General features: G+C 31.2%; 2 protein-coding genes across 5 annotated transcripts; one reads left to right on the forward strand and one right to left on the reverse strand.

Annotated features, from left to right (window-relative positions):
• Positions 1 to 1,782: 1,782 nt before the first annotated feature.
• On the forward strand, positions 1,783 to 8,937 carry LOC107437373 (tRNA-specific adenosine-34 deaminase catalytic subunit ADAT2). 4 transcript variants are annotated; one of them, XM_087152314.1, is made up of 6 exons: positions 1,783 to 1,899; positions 2,407 to 2,511; positions 4,860 to 5,010; positions 6,149 to 6,255; positions 6,750 to 6,822; positions 8,790 to 8,937. In XM_087152314.1, the coding sequence occupies exons 1-6, from the start codon at positions 1,888 to 1,890 to the stop codon at positions 8,828 to 8,830; spliced, it is 489 nt and encodes a 162-aa protein (XP_087008440.1). In that variant the 5' UTR covers positions 1,783 to 1,887; the 3' UTR covers positions 8,831 to 8,937. The 4 variants fall into 4 exon arrangements, with proteins under 4 accessions (XP_087008440.1, XP_087008442.1, XP_087008441.1 ...); XM_087152315.1 differs by having other exon boundaries at positions 1,821 to 2,259; XM_016049357.5 differs by having other exon boundaries at positions 1,822 to 2,045.
• A 9,038-nt stretch (positions 8,938 to 17,975) lies between these two features.
• Positions 17,976 to 20,657, reverse strand: LOC107437371 (uncharacterized). The gene has a single exon (XM_016049355.4). The coding sequence runs from the start codon at positions 20,331 to 20,333 to the stop codon at positions 19,068 to 19,070; it is 1,266 nt and encodes a 421-aa protein (XP_015904841.3). The 5' UTR covers positions 20,334 to 20,657; the 3' UTR covers positions 17,976 to 19,067.
• Between the last annotated feature and the right edge of the window lie 4,779 nt (positions 20,658 to 25,436).

The following is a 25,436-nucleotide window of genomic DNA, read 5'->3' on the forward strand; positions in this document are numbered from 1 at the left end:
TGTTTAGATTTGAACCCAAATTACAATAACAAAACTGCATAGAATATTTGGCTTGTTCACACATCGCCTCGTAGTCATAACATAAGCGGAGGGATACACCGGAAATTTTCTAAATTTCTTCCGGTTTAAGGACGCTTGTTATTGTTTACATTAAACCACCCATCCATAATTTTACAGACTCACTCTCTGTTCTGACAGCTCTAAATTCTGCTGCAGACTCTCCACAAGGAATCATACACCAAATTATAGCCTTGATAGAAGCGCTCCCATCCTCATGCCAGTCTGTAGATATAGCATGGGTTCCTGGCCACTCCCGGATTCTCGGCAATGAAATTGCTGACGAGCTGGCAAAAGCAGCACTCTCCAGACCGAGAATTTACGATAGATTTACCATAGAAGATACTTATCAATCAATAAAACGAATCCACCAACTATCCAGGCAATCAACCTTCAAGAGTAGCAAATACTACACCGATTTTCTTCACCTGAGCCAAAATAAAAATGAACTTCTACTCCTCTCCAGCAGGCACCAAGACGTTACGTTCTCTAAAATCCGCACTAGATCCTATCCAACTAAAGCAAAGTTATTCCGTTTTGGACTCGTTCCAGACAACAAATGCAACTGTGGTTCCATCTCCGATATTGATCACACTATTCTAGTATGCCACCTCTTTGATCAACAGTGCACCAGCCACAAAAAACAGCTAGGTCTTGGGGTCTTGGTCTTTCGTACATTAGGTCTTTCGTACCTAATGGAGGCATCAGACAAACGGAACTCTAAAATCTATCCGCTTACTATGGATAGTGTTTTCAATAGAAATGTAAACAATAACAATCTCGAGCTCGGGACCTACTTTAGTTCCGGTTAAAAAGTTTGCAGCTGCTTACTACATGTTATTCTGATAGGCGATGTTTTCAAACGAATAATTTTGTTTTCAGTAAAAGAAATAAACTAGATAATTTCTGAGCTCAAATCTGCCGTATTTCATAAGATATTAATGTTATTATGTAATTCTGGGGAGTTTGGAGTGAAAATTTGTTTTAGTTATTTTGTTATTTATTATTAAAAAAGATGACATGGTTGCTAGATTTTGAATAACTCGCTTTTTTGGCCGTCTTGATTAGGCCTCTTTCCATTTGTTTATTACTGTTTGTTCGTGTTGCAAGCTGTGCACCATCTTACGTTAGTGTTAACACTTTTAGTATTGTAGTTGTTGTTATTGTTGTTAATTTACGTCGCACTAGAGCTGCACATTGGGCTATTGGCGACGGTCTGGGAAACATCCCGGAGGATGATCCGAAGACATGCCATCACAATTTTGATCCTCTGCGGAAGGGATGGCACCCCCACTTCGGTAGCCCGACGACCTGCGCGCGAAGTCGAGCACTTTACGGTAGCACAGTTTAACGAGGACCAATACCGCACACCCTCGGTCCCTACGCAGACGGATCCAAATGGTCACCCACCCGCACACTAGTCAGTGATGCTTGACTTCGGTGATCTGCTGAGAACCGTGCCTTAACGATCAGTCCACTGCGGGACCTTTTGTTAGCATTGTCAGTAAACAGTATTGTTAGCATTGTAAACATAAGTAATAAGTAATCAAATGCATTGTTTGCAAGAATCTCAAAACACAATGATGCCAAATGGCTTTAAAATACAACTGAAGCAGTGACCCGGAAATTTAGGCAGTCCCGAGCTTGCAGCGCTCCCTAATGTACAAAACACCATCCATAATCACTATCCACCGATCTCTGCTAACTTGGAAATTAGCGAGCTATAAGCTGAAAATTGCAAAAAGCTCCAAAACTGATCGCCGATAAGCAGCATCGTGATCATCAATTGTATATCAATCACCATGAGAATGGACTGTTTATTGCTTACAAATGCAACGCATGGTGTTAAAATTTCGTTTTAATTCATTATTTCACTTAATAATTCTTTATCAATTTAATGAGCAACATTAACAGTATTTATAAATACAGTTTATTGTGTAGTGTCATTTAAAAGGAGTTTTCTAACGATGGAATTAGCTTTCCAACTCGTATGCATAAAAATTGAATATACTTTTTATGCTATCAAACTTTTATAACAATTAGAAGAATGCATATTATGCACTATAATACACTTTAAAAACTATGTTATTTCATAAATTTTGTTTACTATTTGTTAAATAGTTTTGTAGCGTAGTATTTATAAATTTTAGAAATTGTTAAAACAGCAAAGTACATAGAAAAAATAGGCAATATAGAGAAACCGTAATATTAGCAGCACTTCTTTGTATATTATATTACTAATTATCTCTTCCACTAATCCATAAGCGCACTAATAGATTTGTAAAAGAATTTTTTTTTAAATGTATGGAAATCTTAAAAATTTTTATTTGAGAATTAAATTTCTTTTAGGCTAATGAATCACTAGAAGCCCGTGAAGTTCCAGTTGGTTGTGTTATGCTTTACAATAATAAAGTTATTGCTTCGTCAAGAAACAATATAAATGAGACAAAAAATGTAAGTAGGTTTGGTAGATGACAATGAAAATAGATCTTCAATGAGCTTGATAATGTGGATAGAGTTCAAAATGCTTGCTTAAAAAAATACACCTTTTTAATGTTCATCTCAAATTTAGCAACTAATCGGGGAATTTCATATTTACTTTTCTAATCACTAAACAAATTTATTACGGGTCAAAATCCCGGGCGGCTAAGTGTATTACAGATGTATCTTTTCAGGTATCTCTTTGAACAATAAACGATAAAGTTGTTCTAAAATATCTAAATTCATAAAATGCTAATTTAATATCGTTATTATAAATTTATAGGACCCATGATAACCTTGTAAAAAGAACTATTAATTTTTAATATTTCTTTAAAAAAGACTAATTCTAAAAAATGTATATTGTAAAGTTAAGAATATTGTTATGCATATTGTTAAATGTAATGTTAACTGATTAAAGCAATTGTACGACATCACATTACTAATTTATTAGCATCCCTTAGTGTTTTTCCTTTAATAAAAAAGCAGTTTTTATATGATAAGTCTCGAAAACTGAATCAACTGTCATGTCCATTTTCTTAAATAGCTATATCCATTAGAGATTAGCTTGGGCTTGCTTTTGGTGGTTAGGGCCCCGAGGAATTTTAATTTGAGCCCACGATACATAGGATTACTCAGAGTCTGAAATAAACATTGATAAAATCCAAATTTTAAGATCTCATTGCTTTGCCTTTGATGTTTAATTAAAAAAATTAGTGAATTAAAAACTTTCTTATCAACAACCAATGAAAGAAAAGCTGAGAGAAAGATTGACTAACTGAATCAAGATGACAAAAACAAAAATTTAAAAATAAAATCAAAATATCAAGCTTAATAAAAGTCACTTGACAATTAGTGCTATCTTCACATATCAAAAGCATCAAATAAAAGAAGCAAATCAGTAAAACTTTTATTCTTATGAATTTTTAAGCATAATAAGGAAATAAAACGTTTATTTAAAAGTTAATGAAAATTTTATCCTGAATGCGAGCTCGCCCGAAACTTTTCTTCAGAGAAAGAACCCACGTCTGACTCGGCCTTGGCTTCTGTACTTAAACTGACCCTGTCTCAACTTTAATGTCCATATAGTTAAGCTGATATTCTATATAACACTAAAGACATTATTTGTATGAAAAAAGGAAATGTGGGATTCTGCTACCCGTTATTTAAACCAATTGAGTTTTATTAACTCTTTATGCTTTGTTAAAAAACAAATTGGATTTTACTCCAAACCAGTGGACTTGTCTAATATATGATGACTTTAGGAAAATTCTGTCCCAAACATGAATATAAAAAAAGCATTATTTTTTCTCAACAAAACCCTGTAGGAGATTATTGTTTATTAATCCTATATTGTTGGCCATGATGAATTTTTTTATGGAATCATAAGTATTTTTGTGTTTTTAATTAGTAATAGTGTTTGCAAATTTTTTTGAGCACCTAATTTGATTGCATGATTATATGTATACAGTATAATCTCAAAAGTCAGGAAAATCCAGATTTTAGAAATTTATAGTTTTTAAATATTTTACTTAAACCAATAGTGATAAAAAAGTTAAAAGGGTATAAAAAATGTGTTCCATTCCATCTTAAATCTATGTGTCGTATCACTTTTGTTTCAGTAGATTTTTTTATGTATTTTCATATGGTTTTTAAAGTTCTGAGAATTTTGATGTGATAGTGTTACTACTTGCAAATTTTGATTTGTGCTATTGAGTTATCACTTTTTCACACACATCTTTAAACCACAAGGTGATTCAATCAGTAGTTATTGAAACAGGTTTCTATGTTGCTTTTACTGCATCATTTATTTTTTTAAACTTTCAATTTGCTAACAATTCAATTTTGTTCAACCATTAACCAAAGTGGCAAAATTCCATTATGTTACTTTGGTATCTCATAGTTTTATCAATTGTATTTTTGGTAGTTGTTGTTGGGGTCTTTCATATAGTTTCAAACTTCTGATATTATTTATATGATATTGCGCAACATCAATTTTGAACTGCATATTTTAGCAATCCCTTTTTATTTCACTTGATTCTCAGCAATTTCATCATAAATCAAAATAATTCTATTGGTCTCTTTTTTTTCCAGTTATTTCTACAGGTTTTTACATGATTTTTAAAAACTATTAAACTACAGCACAGACATTTTTGAGGATAAAGGTGTCTTAAAAGTATAATTTACCTTTTTATCCTCATAAATTTAAAAAAAAGTAGCAATTTTTTTTTTTTTTTTTGCTGATTTCAGAAGTTCTAATTGTTGAGATTATACTGTATAAATAAACATATTTTATACTTAATTTTACATTTTATATATACTAGGCTACTCGGCATGCTGAAATCAATTGCATTGATCAAGTAATTACATGGTGCAAAGATAATAATGAAGATATGGCACAAGTTTTTAAAGATCTTCATGTTTTTGTTACTGTTGAACCTTGCATAATGTGCAGTGCTGCTTTACGTTCATTGTGTATCCTTTTTCCTTCAAGTTAATATTAAATAGTGTATTGAATAGGGATTATGAAATTTGAATGACTTTTAGATTTTTTTTTTTTTTTTTTTGAAGATTCTAATTTATTGAAATCATTTGTCTAAATTATGCTAAAGGTTCTTTCAAAATATACAGTGGAAAGCCCCATATCCAGAATCATTGGAGCTTTGGTAAGTTTGGAAAATAGATTTTTCTGGATAATAGATCTTTTGGTAAACAAGTATTAAAATTTATTATTCAATAAAAAAGTAATGAATAGAGGATAATAATGGTTAAAGTTACTTTCATGCAACATTTTCTTATAGGTTGAATGACATTTAAAAGAAAAAATGTTTAGTATAATAAAATAAATTTAAAAAATAATAATAAAAAGTTAGCAGAGGATAATTTGAACTTTCGCTTTCATGAATAAAGATATGTTTTTTCCTTACCAAGTAAAGAATTAGCAGTAGAGATAAAAAAAAATGGCAATAAAAATGAGCCGTTCAGAAATTCCAAAACTAAATTAATCTGATTTAATGAAAGAAAAATCTAAATCAATGAATTAAATTGAGATATTTTATTGAAAACATTTAGGATTTGAAGTTAAACAAATCTCATCCATTGATGTTCTTTTCAACCGCATAATTTATCGTAATTTATTCTTCTCATCAAAGTTTTTTTCCCTTTAACTGCTCTTGTCTCTTCAAGAGCGCTTTTCTTTTTTTTTAATCTGGCGTAATGTACTATGCTGCTTTATGTTCATTGTATATCTTTTTTGGTTAAATTTAATATTAAATTACTGAGACAGAATAAATGTTTAATTGTAAGAAAAACAGCAAAAACACATTAAAAAAATTTTTTTTTTTGAAAAAGGAAAAAACCTTTTATTTTGATTGTTAAAAAGTACCCAGGAAAACCAATGTTCGTAAATGAGACTTTGTATTGTGATTTTTTTTTAAGAATAAGATACCTAGATACAAACTGATATATTCTGCATGAAAGCAATTATATTCTTTTTTAAATTAATTTCAAGACAACTGATTTGAAATAAAATTATTATAAATAAGGTTAAATGTTTATTATAAATAAATTGAAAACTTTTTCAAGAAAAATAAATTCTTTAACTTGCTCCTAGCTGTGTCCCATGTCACTTATGGCTGTGATAATGATAGATTTGGTGGATGTGGGACAGTTCTTAGCGTTCATTCTGATAAAGTTGCTTTTCAAGGAGATGTATTGAAGGTATTTTGATTTTTAAGAATATTTACTTATGTTTGTTGTCTAAACATAGTCATGGTTTAACTTTTTTAAATGGAAGTAGAAATAAAAACAGCTGAAGTACTGAGTAACTAGGAATTCATCATTCATTCCAGGACTTTATTGAATGCCATCATTCATTGAATGTCATCTCAGAGTTTCAATATTATAACTACTGAGGTTATTTTCAAAATAATTAGTAATCTTCTTTCGTTTGGTTAGTATTTTCGCTGTTGCTAATTTACTTTCCTTTTAATGCCTAAGGGTTATGTCAAAAGAAAGTTGATTTTTTAGAATTCCATTACCAAAATTAATTAGGAACATTTACTTTAATCAAGAGGAAATATATATTGCTTGTTTTCTATTATATCAATACCTCATAGGATCTCATAGTATCATTATTGTTAAGCTGTAACAATAGAATTTTTAAACCATTTTATTTAAAAAAAATATTGATTCACACATATTTTAAATTTTAGATTACTTCTGGTGAAAGAGCTGAAGAAGCTGTTAGTTTATTAAAACAGTTCTATAGAGGGGAAAATCCAAATGGTATTTATTGTTTTTATTATTTAATTTTAATCACTTTTTCAGCAGTATTAAAATGTAGAGATGTTTTTGTTTCACCGCTAAATCATAAGATTTTTTTTAAAAAGATAATATGTCATTTTGACTTTAAGAAATCCAGAAAATAGACTTTTCTTATAATAGGTTGTCAAGGTAAACAAAAACATGTGTCAGTTCAAAGTAATTAAATAAGACTAATTTTCATTAAGGTATCCAACTGGGTAAAAATTAGCAATTCTGACAAAAATTTTGATTTTTTATTATTGTTTACATTTAAACTTCTGTTCATTGACTTTCTATATCTTTTTGAATTTTTTAATTCCAATCTTTAAAATTGAAGTTATAGATGCAATCTGCTTCCGTTCCAAAATATCAATTGCATACTTTAAGTGCATTTTCAAAAAAAATTCCGATTTTTAGAAAGGTTCTTTGTGCTAACACACATTACTGAATTGAATTCTTTGAAACTTTGTAGATTTTGAACTAAAAGTTAAGGTCTAAGTGTGAATTTATTATTTTTATCATACTATAGCCGAGAATGTTAAGAATTTTTCTTTAAAAAACATTTTACTTGCTTTATTATTTACTAACATACACACTCTAGCCAATCATGGCTAGCATCCTAGCCCCGTTTTGAACCTGGTTGAATGATGCGGACAGCACCTAAGCTGGTATCGCTCTCATGACGGTATTTTTGCCAACAGCTAGGATCAAACTCACAACCCCCAGCTTTCCATTAGCAGTGTGAGTGACGCCTTAACCAAATGAACCACAGGAGTGCTTTAATTACTAACAATAATCATCATTAAAAAAATGCAAAATGTAGTCTCTCAATGAAAACTGCTTATATATAGATTAATTTTTTTTAAACATTTACTAATTAAAATGAATTTTTTTTTATAATTTGGAAAAATTACGAATTACTATTTCACAACATTTTAAGAAGAAGAAAAAATTATACTCTATGTAAAATTCATTTTTAGCGAAATATTTTTAAAGAAACACTTTATGCCCTAAGCTTAGTATGTAACTCATTATTTTAACCAAATGTTAAATTATTTTTACAGATAAAAGTTTTATTTGTTACAATCTCATATTTTTTCATTGATTTATTACTCAACAGTGTTTTCATTACAGAAAAAAAAAGGGGGAGAATTTTTCACCTTTTCTCAAAAACTGGGTGAGATTTCAAAAAGTTAAAAAAATATTTCTTTAATTATAATACATTTCTAACATCTTCTAATTTCTAAACCATTGAATATTTTTGCTGTATCATCATATGGAAAATGTTCTATATCTACTTTTTCATCAGCTATTCTCATTAGGTTACTCAAATGCTCATCAGTCAATCTGTTACGATATTTTGTTTTAATTCGGTTTTGGGTGCTAAATGACCTTGCAACAGATGCTGAACTATTCGATATCACTATTTAAATTTGTAGCTTTGTGCACACACTTTCCTATCCTCTACATATGCCAGCATAGGCTTTTTCATTATTTCTGTTATAGAATAGTGAAGTTAGTTGAAGTTATTTCCATGTTCATACTTCTTGTTAGATCTTCCAGCATAGTTTTCACAGACTTCAACTTTTACAAATTGCTGTAAATTGCCGACAACTTATTATAAAGGACAAATTTTTTTTTTCTCAACACTTGTCGTAGCTGTTTTCATATCTTTTTAAAAATGGCGGAAGACGAATTTTTTCTCCAAAATTCGAGAGATTCGCGCATTTTAAAATTGATTAACAGAGTGCGCGAACTTCTCGCCTTAATCATTGTTTAATGCGAAAAACGAAAAAAATATGCGAGATTCTCGCGCTTTAGTGAAAACACTGCAATATATAATTATACAACAAGAGTTGGCTACATAACTATTAATATAACTATTTTATATTTCAATTTTAGTGATGAAAAATTCATGTATATTTATGTTATCTCTCTTTATAATTCAGCTCCTTTTCCCAAACTGAAAGAAAATTCTGAAAAGAAATAAATTTGAAACCATGATGTGTTGAAATAGATAAAATCTGTGTGTGTAAACATCATGTCTATGTATATATGTTTATCTTTGTAAATAAATATATCTAAGTCCCTTTCTCATTTGTGTATTTTTTTTTAAAACTTCAAATTAAAAAGGCTTGGCTTTATTAAGATTTATAATCATACAAATTGATTTAACAAAGAAGCCCATAGAATAAGTAATTCCAAGAAACTGAAGCAGTCAAATATTACTTGATCAATATTGTCTTCAAATCATTACTTCAAAAATATGCAGATAGTAATAAAAGTCAACATGTTTCAAGCACTTAAAAAAGTTTTAAAAAAAAACAGGTACAAGGAGTGTCTAAGGTAATTTTTAACTCAAAAAATGAATGTCATAGTTTTTTTTTTTTGGAAAGAAAAGCTAAAGCCTAGATATGAAAGGTTTGGCACAGTAAAATGATAAGCCGAATTTTCAAACTGTGCCGGAAAGCATTTTTGGTTTTAAAAAAAAACACCAATATTTATTTGTGGTCAAATAATGTATTTATGTATATTGAGCTATTATTTAGAGGAGATTTCTATAAAAACAAAAGTATTTATACGGAAACAATATGAAGAAACAGTTAAATGTAAAATGTCACCTTTGGAAAAAGTATGATTTATCGCTATAGTAGGTTTAAGCCCTTCATTGAAGAATTATATTAAATAAATTGAAATTCTTCTGATGAATTAAATCCTTCAGAAAGGTTTGGGCAAAGCTGAAAGAAAGGAAGAGAACAAGTAAAGCCATGATGTATAGATTGCATTTGAAAGAAATTTTGGAATCCTAAATGTTAAGAACTCGAAGATCATAGAAACCCATATGATTACCTTTTGGTTTAATACATGTGACATTTGGAATTAACTGATTAATTATTTTTATATTGTTTGCTTTTATGCTTTTTTCATTAAAACAAGTGCACATGTAATCATCATTATTGTTATGTTCTCAAATATCATTGAAATACATAGTTAAAGTTTTAAATTTTTTTTTAAATATGATCTATTACAAGTATTTTGTATTTGAACTGCTAATATCTGTTTACTTAACATAGCCTGACTTAAGTTTGTGGTATAGAGAAAGTGGGACAAAAAATGTCAAAAATGTTTTTTTTTTTTTTTTTTTAAATGAGAATCAGTTAACAGCCTTTACTGGTTTTACCTTAGATATTCCTTTTCACACACTTTGATGAATTTTTCTGCTTTATATTAACTTCATAATTTATTTCTAAATAGCTTTATGAAAGGACGTGAAAACTGATAAAAAAATAGTTTCCAAAAAAAAAAAAAACCTCTAGTTGCCAGTTAGTTTAACATTACCATCTTGAAATAAGTTCTATCTATTTAGTGATAAATTTCAAAACCACCATGATATGTATTCTAAGAAAAGTGTAACCTTAATTAGATGGGATATTTCCATATTGGTATTTCCTTACGCCAAACTGAAATTTCTAAAGGCGCCTAATAAAATTGTAGTTCAAAAAAAAGTATTCAAAAACCTGATTTTGTGATTCAATTATATTTTAGTTCCTCACATGCCACTTCTGAGCTGTAACCAAAACTTGGTGATGATTTTGGTATAGGGACAGATCAGGTAGTCCATCTTAATTTAAGTCAACAATTATTCTTTCATTTATGACATACAATTAACAAATTTTTGAACAGAAACAAAATTCGAGTTTGATATAGAAGTGTGCTTACAAGAATAACCATAACTGCAGTTTTAAAAAAAAAAAAAAGCACACACACACATATATATATTTGTTACCATTCAACAGATTTGTTTTTTCATTTTCCTGAAGTAAACTGTCTACAATAAAGAAATTGATGGTTTTAAAATTATTTTTATGAAACATAACTGAATGTCATATTATACATATATATATACACATATATATATATAATATATATACATATATATAGAATATATATACATATATATAGAATATATATACATATATATAGAATATATATACATATATATAGAATATATATACATATATATAGAATATATATACATATATATTATATATACCTTTTTTATATACCTTAACGTAAGTGAAATCTTGGAAAAGTCAAGATAATAGAATTTTAAAATATTTTTTTAATTGTTAATATAAACTACTATTACATTTAGTTTAATAGTAGTAATATTTTATAACATTATTTATGCATTTAAAATTACAACAAAATTTAAAAATAAAAACTATTATGTTCACTTGCTATATAAACAGGTCCCGTGCTAAAGACTTCAAATTCTTAGCCAAAGACAAATTTTAATTTTTATTATGAATTTTTCCCCATCTCAAATCAAAATATTAATTTACTATGAATTGAACTATTTTATAAAATACAAATCAAGAATCATTTTACAGTTGGGAAAGAGTAAATGAGCAATGAAGGAGAGAGAAGATGAAAATTATAGATGCTTTATCATCTTTGAGGAAAAGAAATAAGAATAGCTAGGGGTTACTTTTTGATAACTTAGACCTGAGCAGTAATATAAGGATAAGCCTGAAGCAAAATTTGGGAATTTTTTTAGATTCTGACTATTTTTTTTATCTGAACTTTGTGTTGCGACGTATTTATCTGAACTTTGTGTTTTTATAATGCCTGCATAATTTTTTTGTGGCTCACATTATCTGGACTTAATATAATTCTTATTAGTTATGCAACGTATATAACGGAAATAACCGTAACCATAAAAAAAGAAAAGATTTGTTCAAGAAAATTCATATTAGCGTAGATTTTAGGATCAAATGTAATTTATATTTTTCCTTTAGGTAGAAAAAAATCATTTGCCAATACCTTCACCAAAACGCAATTTGTTTTGTTGAATTTACGATTTTATCACATTTGGAGAGGTGGCGAATGTTTAGTGCGGGCCCTGCAAAAATAAATATTCAAAAATTCCTTATATTATAGTCAGGGCTGCCAACTTTCTACGTTTTTTGGAAAAATGTCTTTCAGTGGTAGCAATGTTTACATTTTAAAGCATGATATTCGTTTGATGAATTTAATTTAAAAATATTTTTCACACCACTTCAAAAGATCATATGAAACACCATTTTGTTTCAACTCTTTTGTTGTGAGGTTTTTAAAATGTTAGCAAAAGTATAAAATATTCTGAAAGCTTTAGTTTCCAGTTGTCTACCACTCACTTAATTATTTTACAAAAAACATAGTAGTAGGCAACTCTGTTTAGTACAAGTATTTAAATATATATATATATACAGTGAATTCGCGATAACTCGAATCTGATAGGACTGGCGAAAAAGTTCGAATTACCGTTAGTTTCGGTTTCGGACTTTCAAAATATTGTCAGATTATTTAATTAATGCTTATTACTAATTACAAATCTTCTAAATGCTTACAATATTTAAGATCATTTTTCTGACAAGCCATTTACGATAAGACTGTTTGAAGCATTTTATGATACCCTGGTCCATCGGCTGCAACTTTGCTGTTGTGTTTGGCAGGAGAAACTGCAAGTTTACTGCTTTAAAACTAGGTAGATCACTATGCGCTGTGCATTTATCCATAAAGTGTATCACTTTTCTTTTTTTAGCAAAGAATTTTCGATCCAATTTTCTTACATAGTCTTCAGATAAAACTGATGTCATCCAACACTTTTTGTTAGACTTGTAATCCAAAGGATACGTTTTTACATTTTTGAAACATCAGGGATTTCGGTATTTTCCGATAACAAGTAAGGGCAATTTCTTTGTCCCAGACGCATTTCCTCCAACTAGGACAGTCAAACGTTCCTTGCTCATTTTACCCCTGAGCAGTTTTCATCCTTAAACATCTTAGTCTTATTTGGAAGACATTTAAAAAATAAACCCATTTCATTAATATTGAAAACATCATTTTCACTGTATCCTTGAAGTAAATTTGGTAACGTTTCATTTAACCACTGTTCACATACTTTAAGGGGGGCAGCAGTGTTGCCAGAACTTAAGATTAAAAAGTAGCGAATGGGAGCTCCAAAAGTAGCGGATTCGAACATTTTGTAGCCCAAAAATAAGTCATATATATATATATATATATATATATATATATATATATATATAAATTTATTTACTGCACTAATTTATTTGGCTATATTTCTGTAAAACAGAGCCGTTTGCCAGAAAACACTAAAATTATAATAACATTGGCTAGCTCGTTTTTTCCCCAGCTTTTTTATGTGTAAAAATCAGTCGGAACTGTCTTCGATATTTTAATGTTGGTGCGGTATTTAAGCTGCATAAGAATACTAAGAGGTTTCGACCTCAGCTCGCTTCGCTCCCCAACCTCAAGATTCTTAATTACTCGCACATAAAAATGTTCTCACTAGCTAATTTTTTTTAATAAAAATTATCTCGCGTTTCGAGGAAATTAAAAATAAGACCTAACTAGGACCCAATCTGCAACAAGAAATTCAGAAAAGTTCAACTTCATGGGCCTACATCTGTGCGTATTTAAAAATAAAAGGCAAAAAATCTTTTTTTGATGAACAAAATAATTTATTTAATCATTTCTGCTCTGAAGTTCGAAACAATATAAAGTGCAAACATTCAGCTCGCAGATGAGAAATATGACTTTGCTTTTCTTTGTAACAGCAGCAATAATTGTTTCAAACTCGATTGAGAATAGTTTTGATAGTAATTTAGTGAACAAATGAATATTTTGATTTGGACCACGTATCAAACAGTATTTTAAAGCGTCTACGAAGCAATAAATATTTTTAACTAATTTTTTTTTCATTTATAGTAGCCGTAACATCTGTTGTAAAGTCAAAAAAGAAAACAATGATAAAAACATAGATTTGCACTAAATGCTCGTAAATATTTTCTTTTCTCGCAGCTCGCCTTAGTTGCTGTGCTTACTTTACTTGCACAGTGAAACCTGTTAAGTTGACCATCTCTATAAGTTAATCACCTATCTAAGATTTTGATGATCAAGTGCAAAACTGGTAAAAACAATTTATTATCATTTTTATAAGATGACTTCTCTTATAAAACCATCAAATTGTAGTTCCACTTCTGATCAGTTTACGATAGTTTCACTGTAGTAGCTTTAATAATTTTCTAAACTCCTTTTATAACACGCAGCATATACATTACCGTGTTTATCATTTAAAGTAATTATCTTTCCTAGTTATTTTGCAATTACTATAAATGTTTCGAAAGGTTTAAAATTTTGACATTTTCGAATTAAAAAAATTGTCGTTATTCAGTTTTCCTGATCCCTAAGTGCATTATGTTTCTATTAACTTAGTCATTTTTATTCATAATTTCATTGTTATAGTTAATTATTATTTGAAATTTCATAGTATATATTTTTGTTTTAAAACAAAATCCATCTTTTGCGTTTCATCGTCATCATTGGGTGGGCCTTGGCCTTCTATGAAATATTTCTTCATGTCGTTCTCCTTGATGCCAATTCTGATTATCATTTGCGTTTGGTAATACGAATTTTATTTTAATGTGATAACTATACAAAACTTAATTTTTATTTGTTTCATTTATTTATTGCATATTTGGCAAAATGAGGTGAAAAATAATAACTGTAACCATAGCAATACATATTATAGCTTCCTTTAAAAAAAAATAATTTCATCATTTACAACGGGCAAATCTAAGCTCTAGAGCAGGGATGGGCAAACTTTTTTGGTCGAGGGCCAAAAATCGAGAAAAAAAATGTTTGGTGGGACAAATAAAACTTTCAAAATTTAAAAAAAAAAAAGCGATATACAAGTTTTAATTTAAATATTTAGTGAGATGAATGAAATTGCGATTTCGTTTTTAAAAGTTCCTTATATTAAGGTTCGAAGCGAGATGTGCCTATTTTACGGAACAAGGCTAAATGCTTTTCTGTTAGTCCACTTCTGAAATGATTCTTTCTAAGGTTCAAAGTTGAAAACTCTTGTTCACATGTATAAGATTCAGTAAACATAGAGCTGATTTTCTAGGCATGAAATATTAAATTTTGGAAACTAGCTTTTGGTAATGATTTGTAAAACTTTGGCATATTTAGAAACAACTGCTTCAGATGATTGTTAGATTGTCCGCTCGTTGGATCTTAAAATGCGCAGTCTGCCAAATGTGAAGTACAATTTACCTATATTAGATTCCTCGAGAAAGACAAACGCTAGTTAGAGCCAATCTAAGACTATTCTATGAAGAACTTCTGCTTTCAACATTTTACCAATTGAAGCTGTCTGTGCTAACTATTTCCATCAATTTATGTTTTGTAGAACAAAAATAGAGAAAGTAAAAAGGTCATCAGTACTTTGTTAAAAAAGGAAAAACATAAATAATTTTAAATAGTTGACAAGAAAATGGATGTATATTGTTTATGTATATTGCCACTGATCGGCAAATTAAAATTATATCCGCGGGCCGGATAAAACCTTCCGGCGGGCTACAGTTGGCCCGCGGGCCGTAGTTTGCCCATCCCTGCTCTAGAGAGATATTAAAATTTTCCTATTTTTCGTGCAAAAGTGAAATGAATTCACTAAAAAGCATTTAACAGTACGATATTTTTTGGAAACTCATTGTCATTCACAACAACTACACTGGTTATCATAAATTAAGGAAAATTCACAAAAATCGCGATAACTCAAGAAATTACACATGGAATTTTATGAAACTTACCCACAATATACAACACATAGTAAGGTATTAAACAACATAAAAAGAAATTATCAGACATTAATAGTAGTATAGAAATTAGCACATGTATAAAATAAACAAATTGGAAGTATCGGTTTGCAATAGAAAAAGTACCTTTAATATGGAATATGATTGCCTCTAGAAGCAATACAGCACAAACAGCGATGTGTGATGCTTTCAATTATGCGGTCTATCAGTTCAATAGGAAGTGAGAGCCATTGCTCTTGTAAAGCAGTTGCAAGCGTGGCAAGGGTCTGAGGGGGCGGATTGATGGCAGATACACGCCTCCCTAGAGCATCCCAAACGTGCTCGATAGGATTCAAGTCCGGGGATCGAGCTGGCCACTCCATGCGAGTAATTGTTTCCTGTTGAAGATAATCATCAACAATGCGAGCTCTGTGTGGTCTTGCATTATCGTCCTGTAACAGGAAGCAATCACCAATTGCCCCGGCATATGGGCGCACATAAGCATCAAGGATGTTGTCTCGATAAACCTGAGCATTCACGGTTCCCCTTGGAAAGACATGGAGGTATGTGCGCCCTCCTAAGGATATGCCTCCCCAAACACAGACACTGCCTCTTCCGTATGCATCTCTTTCACGGATGTTTGATGGATGATAACGGGTCCCAGGTTCTCTCCATATCAAATAACGTCTACTGTCACTTTCTAGACTAAACCTGGACTCATCCGTAAAGAGAACAGGCCTCCATTGATCTGACGTCCAGTGGACATGTTGTCGGGCCCACTGCAAACGGTCTCTCCTATGGCGTGATGTGAGCGGCACGCAAATGGCTGGTCGTCTCGCATACAGACCACCTTCGTGGAGCCTTCTGCGCACAGTTGACGTTGACACCAACCTTCCGGTGGCTGCAGCAAGAGAGGATCTAAGATGTGTCGGAGTAGCGGTTCTATTCCTGCGTGCACTTAATGTCAAATATCGGTCATCGGCACTGGTCGTAACAGTTGGCCGTCCTTGACTGAACCTCCTAGATGCCGAATCTGTGGTTTGAAATTGCCTCCAAAGTCTATGAACCACAGATGGACTCACATTTAGCCATCTGGCCACTTCTGATTGACTCTGCCCTGCCTCTAGTCTCCCGATGGCTCTCCATCGTAGTTCTTCAGGCAAATGATGCCTAGAGGTCATTATTACGAATTGGCTATCTCAGATTTTCAATGTCGCAATCACAGTAAAATTTGTGTGCTTTCTCTCAAACTTGGACTTTTATGCTCCAGGCAGATGACGTAAGCCGAGTGCAGCGCCACTAATTTGCATATTGCAATTTTACTCAGCTACTCTTAGTGGACAACATATGCAAATTTTGCACGGTTTGGCTTACTTTTGAAAGAGTTATCGCTATTTTTGTGATTTTTCCTTAATTTATGATAACCAGTGTATTTTCATTCATCAGGTAAAATGACTTGGATTTAATTTTTCTGAGTTTCAAAGCGAGTAACGTGATTTTTTTTCTCCAGAAGATAAACGATTAATAATAGTTGGAGTTAAAAAACATTTTCACCATCATACTCTCCGTGCATTTTTCCATATATATCTTTGCGATTTCCCGAGTCTACGATTTGAAACATAAACATGGAAAGATTATAGACTCCATCAGTAAAACATATCAAGAATCCAAAACTGAAGCGAGAACGTTTTCAACAACAACAACAACAAAAATGTCCTTTTTAAAAATTGTAAAGAAGCTGCAAACTTTCAGAATCATTTTATAATGGGAAGGGAAAAAATTTAGAAATATATATATATTTCAGTAAGGAAAAAAAGTAGCGCATATTTAAGATTTGTAGCGTTCGAAAAATAATAAGTAGCCCAAAAAGTAGCAAGTAGCGAAAATTCAATTTTCAGTAGCGGGGACTTTTAAAAGTAGCCCAATCCGCTACTTGTAGCCCAATCTGGCAACACTGGGGGGCAGCATTAGCTTCTGAGCAGTTTTCTCCATGAAGAGTGTGTGTTGCAAAAGAAGAGGCAAGATATCAGCTTAGGTTTTTTTCCTTGCTTTAAAAGATAAAAAAAAAATCGAGTTAAAGGAGTAAAATTCGAGTAATCAAGAAAAATTAACATGAAATTGAAGATAAAGGGATCGGGACCTCATAAAAAAATCGAGTTATAGTAATATTCAAGTTATAGCGAATTGACTGTGTACATTATATATATATATATATATATATATATATATATATATATATATATATATATATATATATATATATATATATATATATATATATATATATATATATATATACTGTATGTAAGATAAATAGTATTCAGTAGCATCAAAATAAAATTACTATGAAATAATTCAGATAATTAACTAGATATTCTTACATATATTAGCAAACTGTAAGTTGAATGTTTTTAGCTTAAGGACCTTAAAGAGTTAGTTGAACAGATAGGGAAAAACATGCTGTTTAAAAAAACTTTTATCCAGAATCTATTTATCTAATATAAGTTATAATTTATTTCTCAAATATTATGAAGAATACAACATGCAGATATTGCACAAGATAAAACCTCAACATTATGAATATTTCATGTAAAAGGGCAAATCCATCTGGCTTTTGACCATTTCTGTCCTATCTCCCATACATTGACACAAAAGTATATTACTTCAAAATTTATTTCTACCCAACTACATATTTTAAAACATATGTACTACATAAAAAGATGAATTATAATTATTGCATTAATAAGAAAATACACTTAAAAATTACTAATAATTATTCAATGAATATCAAATATAAGAATTCCAGACATAGTTCTACTAGACACTCGAATGAATATTCACAGACTGCATGATGAATGTTTTCAGCTTGAGGCCATATAACAGATGAGAAAAACAAGTTGTTTAACAAAACTTTGGGTCTCTAAAATCCATTTATTTAATAAAGGGCCTTGATTCATTTCAACACAATTTCACATACATGGCATGCAAAAGTGAATTTCAATGTTTAATTTTTAAAACTTACTATATATTTTAAAAGATAAACGATGAATGGTAATGCTATTTTAATACAAAATAATTAAATTACACATAATTATTTAATGTCTAGCATTCCTAAAAAATATATTAATTCTAGACATTGTTTACTGGACTTTCGGATACATATTCACTGACTGTATGGTGAATCTTTTCAGCTTGAAAACCTATAACAGTTGAACAATAGAAGGAACAGGTTATTTAAAAAAAAAACTTTCTGTTTCTAAAATCATTTTATCTAATAAAGGGTCTTGATTTATTTAAAAAAAATGTGAACAGTACAACACGCAGCAATAGCTTTAGATAGAACTTCCAACATTGTAGATATTTTGTTTAACAAGGCAATTCTACTTAGCTTTTATTTCAGCCCAAATTCATATACATTGCATGCAAAAGTGAAATTCAATGATCAATTTTTAAAATTTGCAATATATTTCAAAAGATGAATGGTAATGCTATTACAACAGAAAAATACCAACAAGAAAAATTACATATTAACATTATGAATAATTCTTTAATGTCTAGTATTCTTAAATAAATATAAGACTTCTAGACATCGTTTACTGGACATTCGGATACATATTCACAGACTGTGTGGCGAATGGTTTCAGCCTGAGGACCTATAACAGTGGAACAAACAGAAGGAACGGGCTGTTTAAAAAAACTTTCTGTTTCTAAAATCCATTTATCTAGTATAGGCTCTTGATTTATTTCACAAAAATTGTGCAGAATACAACATGCAGCAATAGCACTAGGTAAGGTTTCAACATTGTGTATATTTCGTTTAACAAGGCAATTCCATCTAGCTTTTAACCGTTTCATTGCAATCTCACATACATTATATGCGAAGGTGAATTTCTCATTGAAAGCTTTCTCTTTATCAGATTCTGGGTCATTCAAAAACGGTTTTAATATCCAATGGGATAGCGGATAGGCTGCCCCTGCGAGAATGTATAATGGAACATCAATTACCCGAGGGTTTTGACTGTCTTCTGGGAAAAGTTTTCGATCTTGACCCCTCAACCACAGAGTTGAGTTGGTTAAAATTCTAGATTCTGGAACATTGCCTGGCCAGCCAACATTTATGTCCCAAAATTTATAGTTAGCATCAACTATACATTGCAATAACATTGAATAGTCAGAATTGCTGTTGAAATAATCAACAGCATTATGCGGTAAATGGGATATATTTAAAGGAATATGCATGCTACCGAGTACGCCAGCACACTGTGGAAATCCCCATATAGCTTGGAAATCTGAGATGTTCTTTTTAAGTTCTGTGGAAGAAGGAATTTTTAAATATTTTGGCATAAGGTGTTTTATGGCAGAACAGACATTTGTCACAATTGTTTGGATATCGATTTTCGATACTGAAAATAAACGACTTAAGTATCTGTAACTTTTACCTGATGATAAGAAAATCAGAGCTAAAGCTATTTGCTTTTCAACAGATACTTCAAATTTGCTTGATTTTTGGAGATAAGGATTTATGTGACTAACTAAAAGAGCAAAAGTTTCTTTTCTCATTCTTAAATATTTCAACCATTGGTCATCAGTAAAATTTTGAATTTTCTCCCACCATTTATTAAAGTACTTTCGATGATGTAAGAAACAACCAGTGTTGATTAGTGATTTCATAAATAAAATGCGATGTTGGTGGTATAAAGTTCGCAATTGATTATATTTTCTCAAACTTGGATAAAAGTATAAATTTCTGTTCAATGAATTACTACTTTTAGTTTTTCTTCTTTTTTTAAAATAACATGAGATTATATTATGAAGCAGGCTAATGGATCGTTCATTTAAGTTAACCATCGTTGTTTTCCAAATTTTTCAACATAAGATAATTTTTTATTGAATTAAATATCGATTATTATTCTGTTTCAATGTACAACAAAATTTGATGAAGGATTAATATAAAATGAAGTAATAATGAAGCTAGCCAATTCATTACAATCAACAACTATTCTGTTTATTTATGAATGAATCTAGTTTCAGTTTCACATAACCGAAAAACTTAGCGCTCAAATGCATCGTTTCAATTGGCAAATACTGATTTATTTTAAAAAGGAACTTCGAACTTTGAAACTACGTCATTTCTTTTATCCTTTCTCTTATAATTATCATCAGATTGTATCACATGTTCAGTGTTGCCAGAACTTAAGATTAAAAAGTAGCGAATGGGAGCTCCAAAAGTAGCGGATTCGAACATTTTGTAGCCCAAAAATAAGTCATATATATATATATATATATATATATATATATATATATATATATAAATTTATTTACTGCACTAATTTATTTGGCTATATTTCTGTAAAACAGAGCCGTTTGCCAGAAAACACTAAAATTATAATAACATTGGCTAGCTCGTTTTTTCCCCAGCTTTTTTATGTGTAAAAATCAGTCGGAACTGTCTTCGATATTTTAATGTTGGTGCGGTATTTAAGCTGCATAAGAATACTAAGAGGTTTCGACCTCAGCTCGCTTCGCTCCCCAACCTCAAGATTCTTAATTACTCGCACATAAAAATGTTCTCACTAGCTAATTTTTTTTAATAAAAATTATCTCGCGTTTCGAGGAAATTAAAAATAAGACCTAACTAGGACCCAATCTGCAACAAGAAATTCAGAAAAGTTCAACTTCATGGGCCTACATCTGTGCGTATTTAAAAATAAAAGGCAAAAAATCTTTTTTTGATGAACAAAATAATTTATTTAATCATTTCTGCTCTGAAGTTCGAAACAATATAAAGTGCAAACATTCAGCTCGCAGATGAGAAATATGACTTTGCTTTTCTTTGTAACAGCAGCAATAATTGTTTCAAACTCGATTGAGAATAGTTTTGATAGTAATTTAGTGAACAAATGAATATTTTGATTTGGACCACGTATCAAACAGTATTTTAAAGCGTCTACGAAGCAATAAATATTTTTAACTAATTTTTTTTTCATTTATAGTAGCCGTAACATCTGTTGTAAAGTCAAAAAAGAAAACAATGATAAAAACATAGATTTGCACTAAATGCTCGTAAATATTTTCTTTTCTCGCAGCTCGCCTTAGTTGCTGTGCTTACTTTACTTGCACAGTGAAACCTGTTAAGTTGACCATCTCTATAAGTTAATCACCTATCTAAGATTTTGATGATCAAGTGCAAAACTGGTAAAAACAATTTATTATCATTTTTATAAGATGACTTCTCTTATAAAACCATCAAATTGTAGTTCCACTTCTGATCAGTTTACGATAGTTTCACTGTAGTAGCTTTAATAATTTTCTAAACTCCTTTTATAACACGCAGCATATACATTACCGTGTTTATCATTTAAAGTAATTATCTTTCCTAGTTATTTTGCAATTACTATAAATGTTTCGAAAGGTTTAAAATTTTGACATTTTCGAATTAAAAAAATTGTCGTTATTCAGTTTTCCTGATCCCTAAGTGCATTATGTTTCTATTAACTTAGTCATTTTTATTCATAATTTCATTGTTATAGTTAATTATTATTTGAAATTTCATAGTATATATTTTTGTTTTAAAACAAAATCCATCTTTTGCGTTTCATCGTCATCATTGGGTGGGCCTTGGCCTTCTATGAAATATTTCTTCATGTCGTTCTCCTTGATGCCAATTCTGATTATCATTTGCGTTTGGTAATACGAATTTTATTTTAATGTGATAACTATACAAAACTTAATTTTTATTTGTTTCATTTATTTATTGCATATTTGGCAAAATGAGGTGAAAAATAATAACTGTAACCATAGCAATACATATTATAGCTTCCTTTAAAAAAAAATAATTTCATCATTTACAACGGGCAAATCTAAGCTCTAGAGCAGGGATGGGCAAACTTTTTTGGTCGAGGGCCAAAAATCGAGAAAAAAAATGTTTGGTGGGACAAATAAAACTTTCAAAATTTAAAAAAAAAAAAGCGATATACAAGTTTTAATTTAAATATTTAGTGAGATGAATGAAATTGCGATTTCGTTTTTAAAAGTTCCTTATATTAAGGTTCGAAGCGAGATGTGCCTATTTTACGGAACAAGGCTAAATGCTTTTCTGTTAGTCCACTTCTGAAATGATTCTTTCTAAGGTTCAAAGTTGAAAACTCTTGTTCACATGTATAAGATTCAGTAAACATAGAGCTGATTTTCTAGGCATGAAATATTAAATTTTGGAAACTAGCTTTTGGTAATGATTTGTAAAACTTTGGCATATTTAGAAACAACTGCTTCAGATGATTGTTAGATTGTCCGCTCGTTGGATCTTAAAATGCGCAGTCTGCCAAATGTGAAGTACAATTTACCTATATTAGATTCCTCGAGAAAGACAAACGCTAGTTAGAGCCAATCTAAGACTATTCTATGAAGAACTTCTGCTTTCAACATTTTACCAATTGAAGCTGTCTGTGCTAACTATTTCCATCAATTTATGTTTTGTAGAACAAAAATAGAGAAAGTAAAAAGGTCATCAGTACTTTGTTAAAAAAGGAAAAACATAAATAATTTTAAATAGTTGACAAGAAAATGGATGTATATTGTTTATGTATATTGCCACTGATCGGCAAATTAAAATTATATCCGCGGGCCGGATAAAACCTTCCGGCGGGCTACAGTTGGCCCGCGGGCCGTAGTTTGCCCATCCCTGCTCTAGAGAGATATTAAAATTTTCCTATTTTTCGTGCAAAAGTGAAATGAATTCACTAAAAAGCATTTAACAGTACGATATTTTTTGGAAACTCATTGTCATTCACAACAACTACACTGGTTATCATAAATTAAGGAAAATTCACAAAAATCGCGATAACTCAAGAAATTACACATGGAATTTTATGAAACTTACCCACAATATACAACACATAGTAAGGTATTAAACAACATAAAAAGAAATTATCAGACATTAATAGTAGTATAGAAATTAGCACATGTATAAAATAAACAAATTGGAAGTATCGGTTTGCAATAGAAAAAGTACCTTTAATATGGAATATGATTGCCTCTAGAAGCAATACAGCACAAACAGCGATGTGTGATGCTTTCAATTATGCGGTCTATCAGTTCAATAGGAAGTGAGAGCCATTGCTCTTGTAAAGCAGTTGCAAGCGTGGCAAGGGTCTGAGGGGGCGGATTGATGGCAGATACACGCCTCCCTAGAGCATCCCAAACGTGCTCGATAGGATTCAAGTCCGGGGATCGAGCTGGCCACTCCATGCGAGTAATTGTTTCCTGTTGAAGATAATCATCAACAATGCGAGCTCTGTGTGGTCTTGCATTATCGTCCTGTAACAGGAAGCAATCACCAATTGCCCCGGCATATGGGCGCACATAAGCATCAAGGATGTTGTCTCGATAAACCTGAGCATTCACGGTTCCCCTTGGAAAGACATGGAGGTATGTGCGCCCTCCTAAGGATATGCCTCCCCAAACACAGACACTGCCTCTTCCGTATGCATCTCTTTCACGGATGTTTGATGGATGATAACGGGTCCCAGGTTCTCTCCATATCAAATAACGTCTACTGTCACTTTCTAGACTAAACCTGGACTCATCCGTAAAGAGAACAGGCCTCCATTGATCTGACGTCCAGTGGACATGTTGTCGGGCCCACTGCAAACGGTCTCTCCTATGGCGTGATGTGAGCGGCACGCAAATGGCTGGTCGTCTCGCATACAGACCACCTTCGTGGAGCCTTCTGCGCACAGTTGACGTTGACACCAACCTTCCGGTGGCTGCAGCAAGAGAGGATCTAAGATGTGTCGGAGTAGCGGTTCTATTCCTGCGTGCACTTAATGTCAAATATCGGTCATCGGCACTGGTCGTAACAGTTGGCCGTCCTTGACTGAACCTCCTAGATGCCGAATCTGTGGTTTGAAATTGCCTCCAAAGTCTATGAACCACAGATGGACTCACATTTAGCCATCTGGCCACTTCTGATTGACTCTGCCCTGCCTCTAGTCTCCCGATGGCTCTCCATCGTAGTTCTTCAGGCAAATGATGCCTAGAGGTCATTATTACGAATTGGCTATCTCAGATTTTCAATGTCGCAATCACAGTAAAATTTGTGTGCTTTCTCTCAAACTTGGACTTTTATGCTCCAGGCAGATGACGTAAGCCGAGTGCAGCGCCACTAATTTGCATATTGCAATTTTACTCAGCTACTCTTAGTGGACAACATATGCAAATTTTGCACGGTTTGGCTTACTTTTGAAAGAGTTATCGCTATTTTTGTGATTTTTCCTTAATTTATGATAACCAGTGTATTTTCATTCATCAGGTAAAATGACTTGGATTTAATTTTTCTGAGTTTCAAAGCGAGTAACGTGATTTTTTTTCTCCAGAAGATAAACGATTAATAATAGTTGGAGTTAAAAAACATTTTCACCATCATACTCTCCGTGCATTTTTCCATATATATCTTTGCGATTTCCCGAGTCTACGATTTGAAACATAAACATGGAAAGATTATAGACTCCATCAGTAAAACATATCAAGAATCCAAAACTGAAGCGAGAACGTTTTCAACAACAACAACAACAAAAATGTCCTTTTTAAAAATTGTAAAGAAGCTGCAAACTTTCAGAATCATTTTATAATGGGAAGGGAAAAAATTTAGAAATATATATATATTTCAGTAAGGAAAAAAAGTAGCGCATATTTAAGATTTGTAGCGTTCGAAAAATAATAAGTAGCCCAAAAAGTAGCAAGTAGCGAAAATTCAATTTTCAGTAGCGGGGACTTTTAAAAGTAGCCCAATCCGCTACTTGTAGCCCAATCTGGCAACACTGCACATGTTTTCCATGAAAGAATTTTTATTTTGTTTTCATCCTTTTTTTGTCCGATTACATAATTAAGACTACTATAGCGATAAAATCTGGCAACCTTCTTACAACCAATGAAAGCGCATTTTTCTGAGGG

Source organism: Parasteatoda tepidariorum, chromosome 9, assembly GCF_982258835.1.
Source record: "Parasteatoda tepidariorum strain Cologne lab strain chromosome 9, Ptep-v5.0, whole genome shotgun sequence".
Taxonomy (NCBI): domain Eukaryota; kingdom Metazoa; phylum Arthropoda; class Arachnida; order Araneae; family Theridiidae; genus Parasteatoda; species Parasteatoda tepidariorum.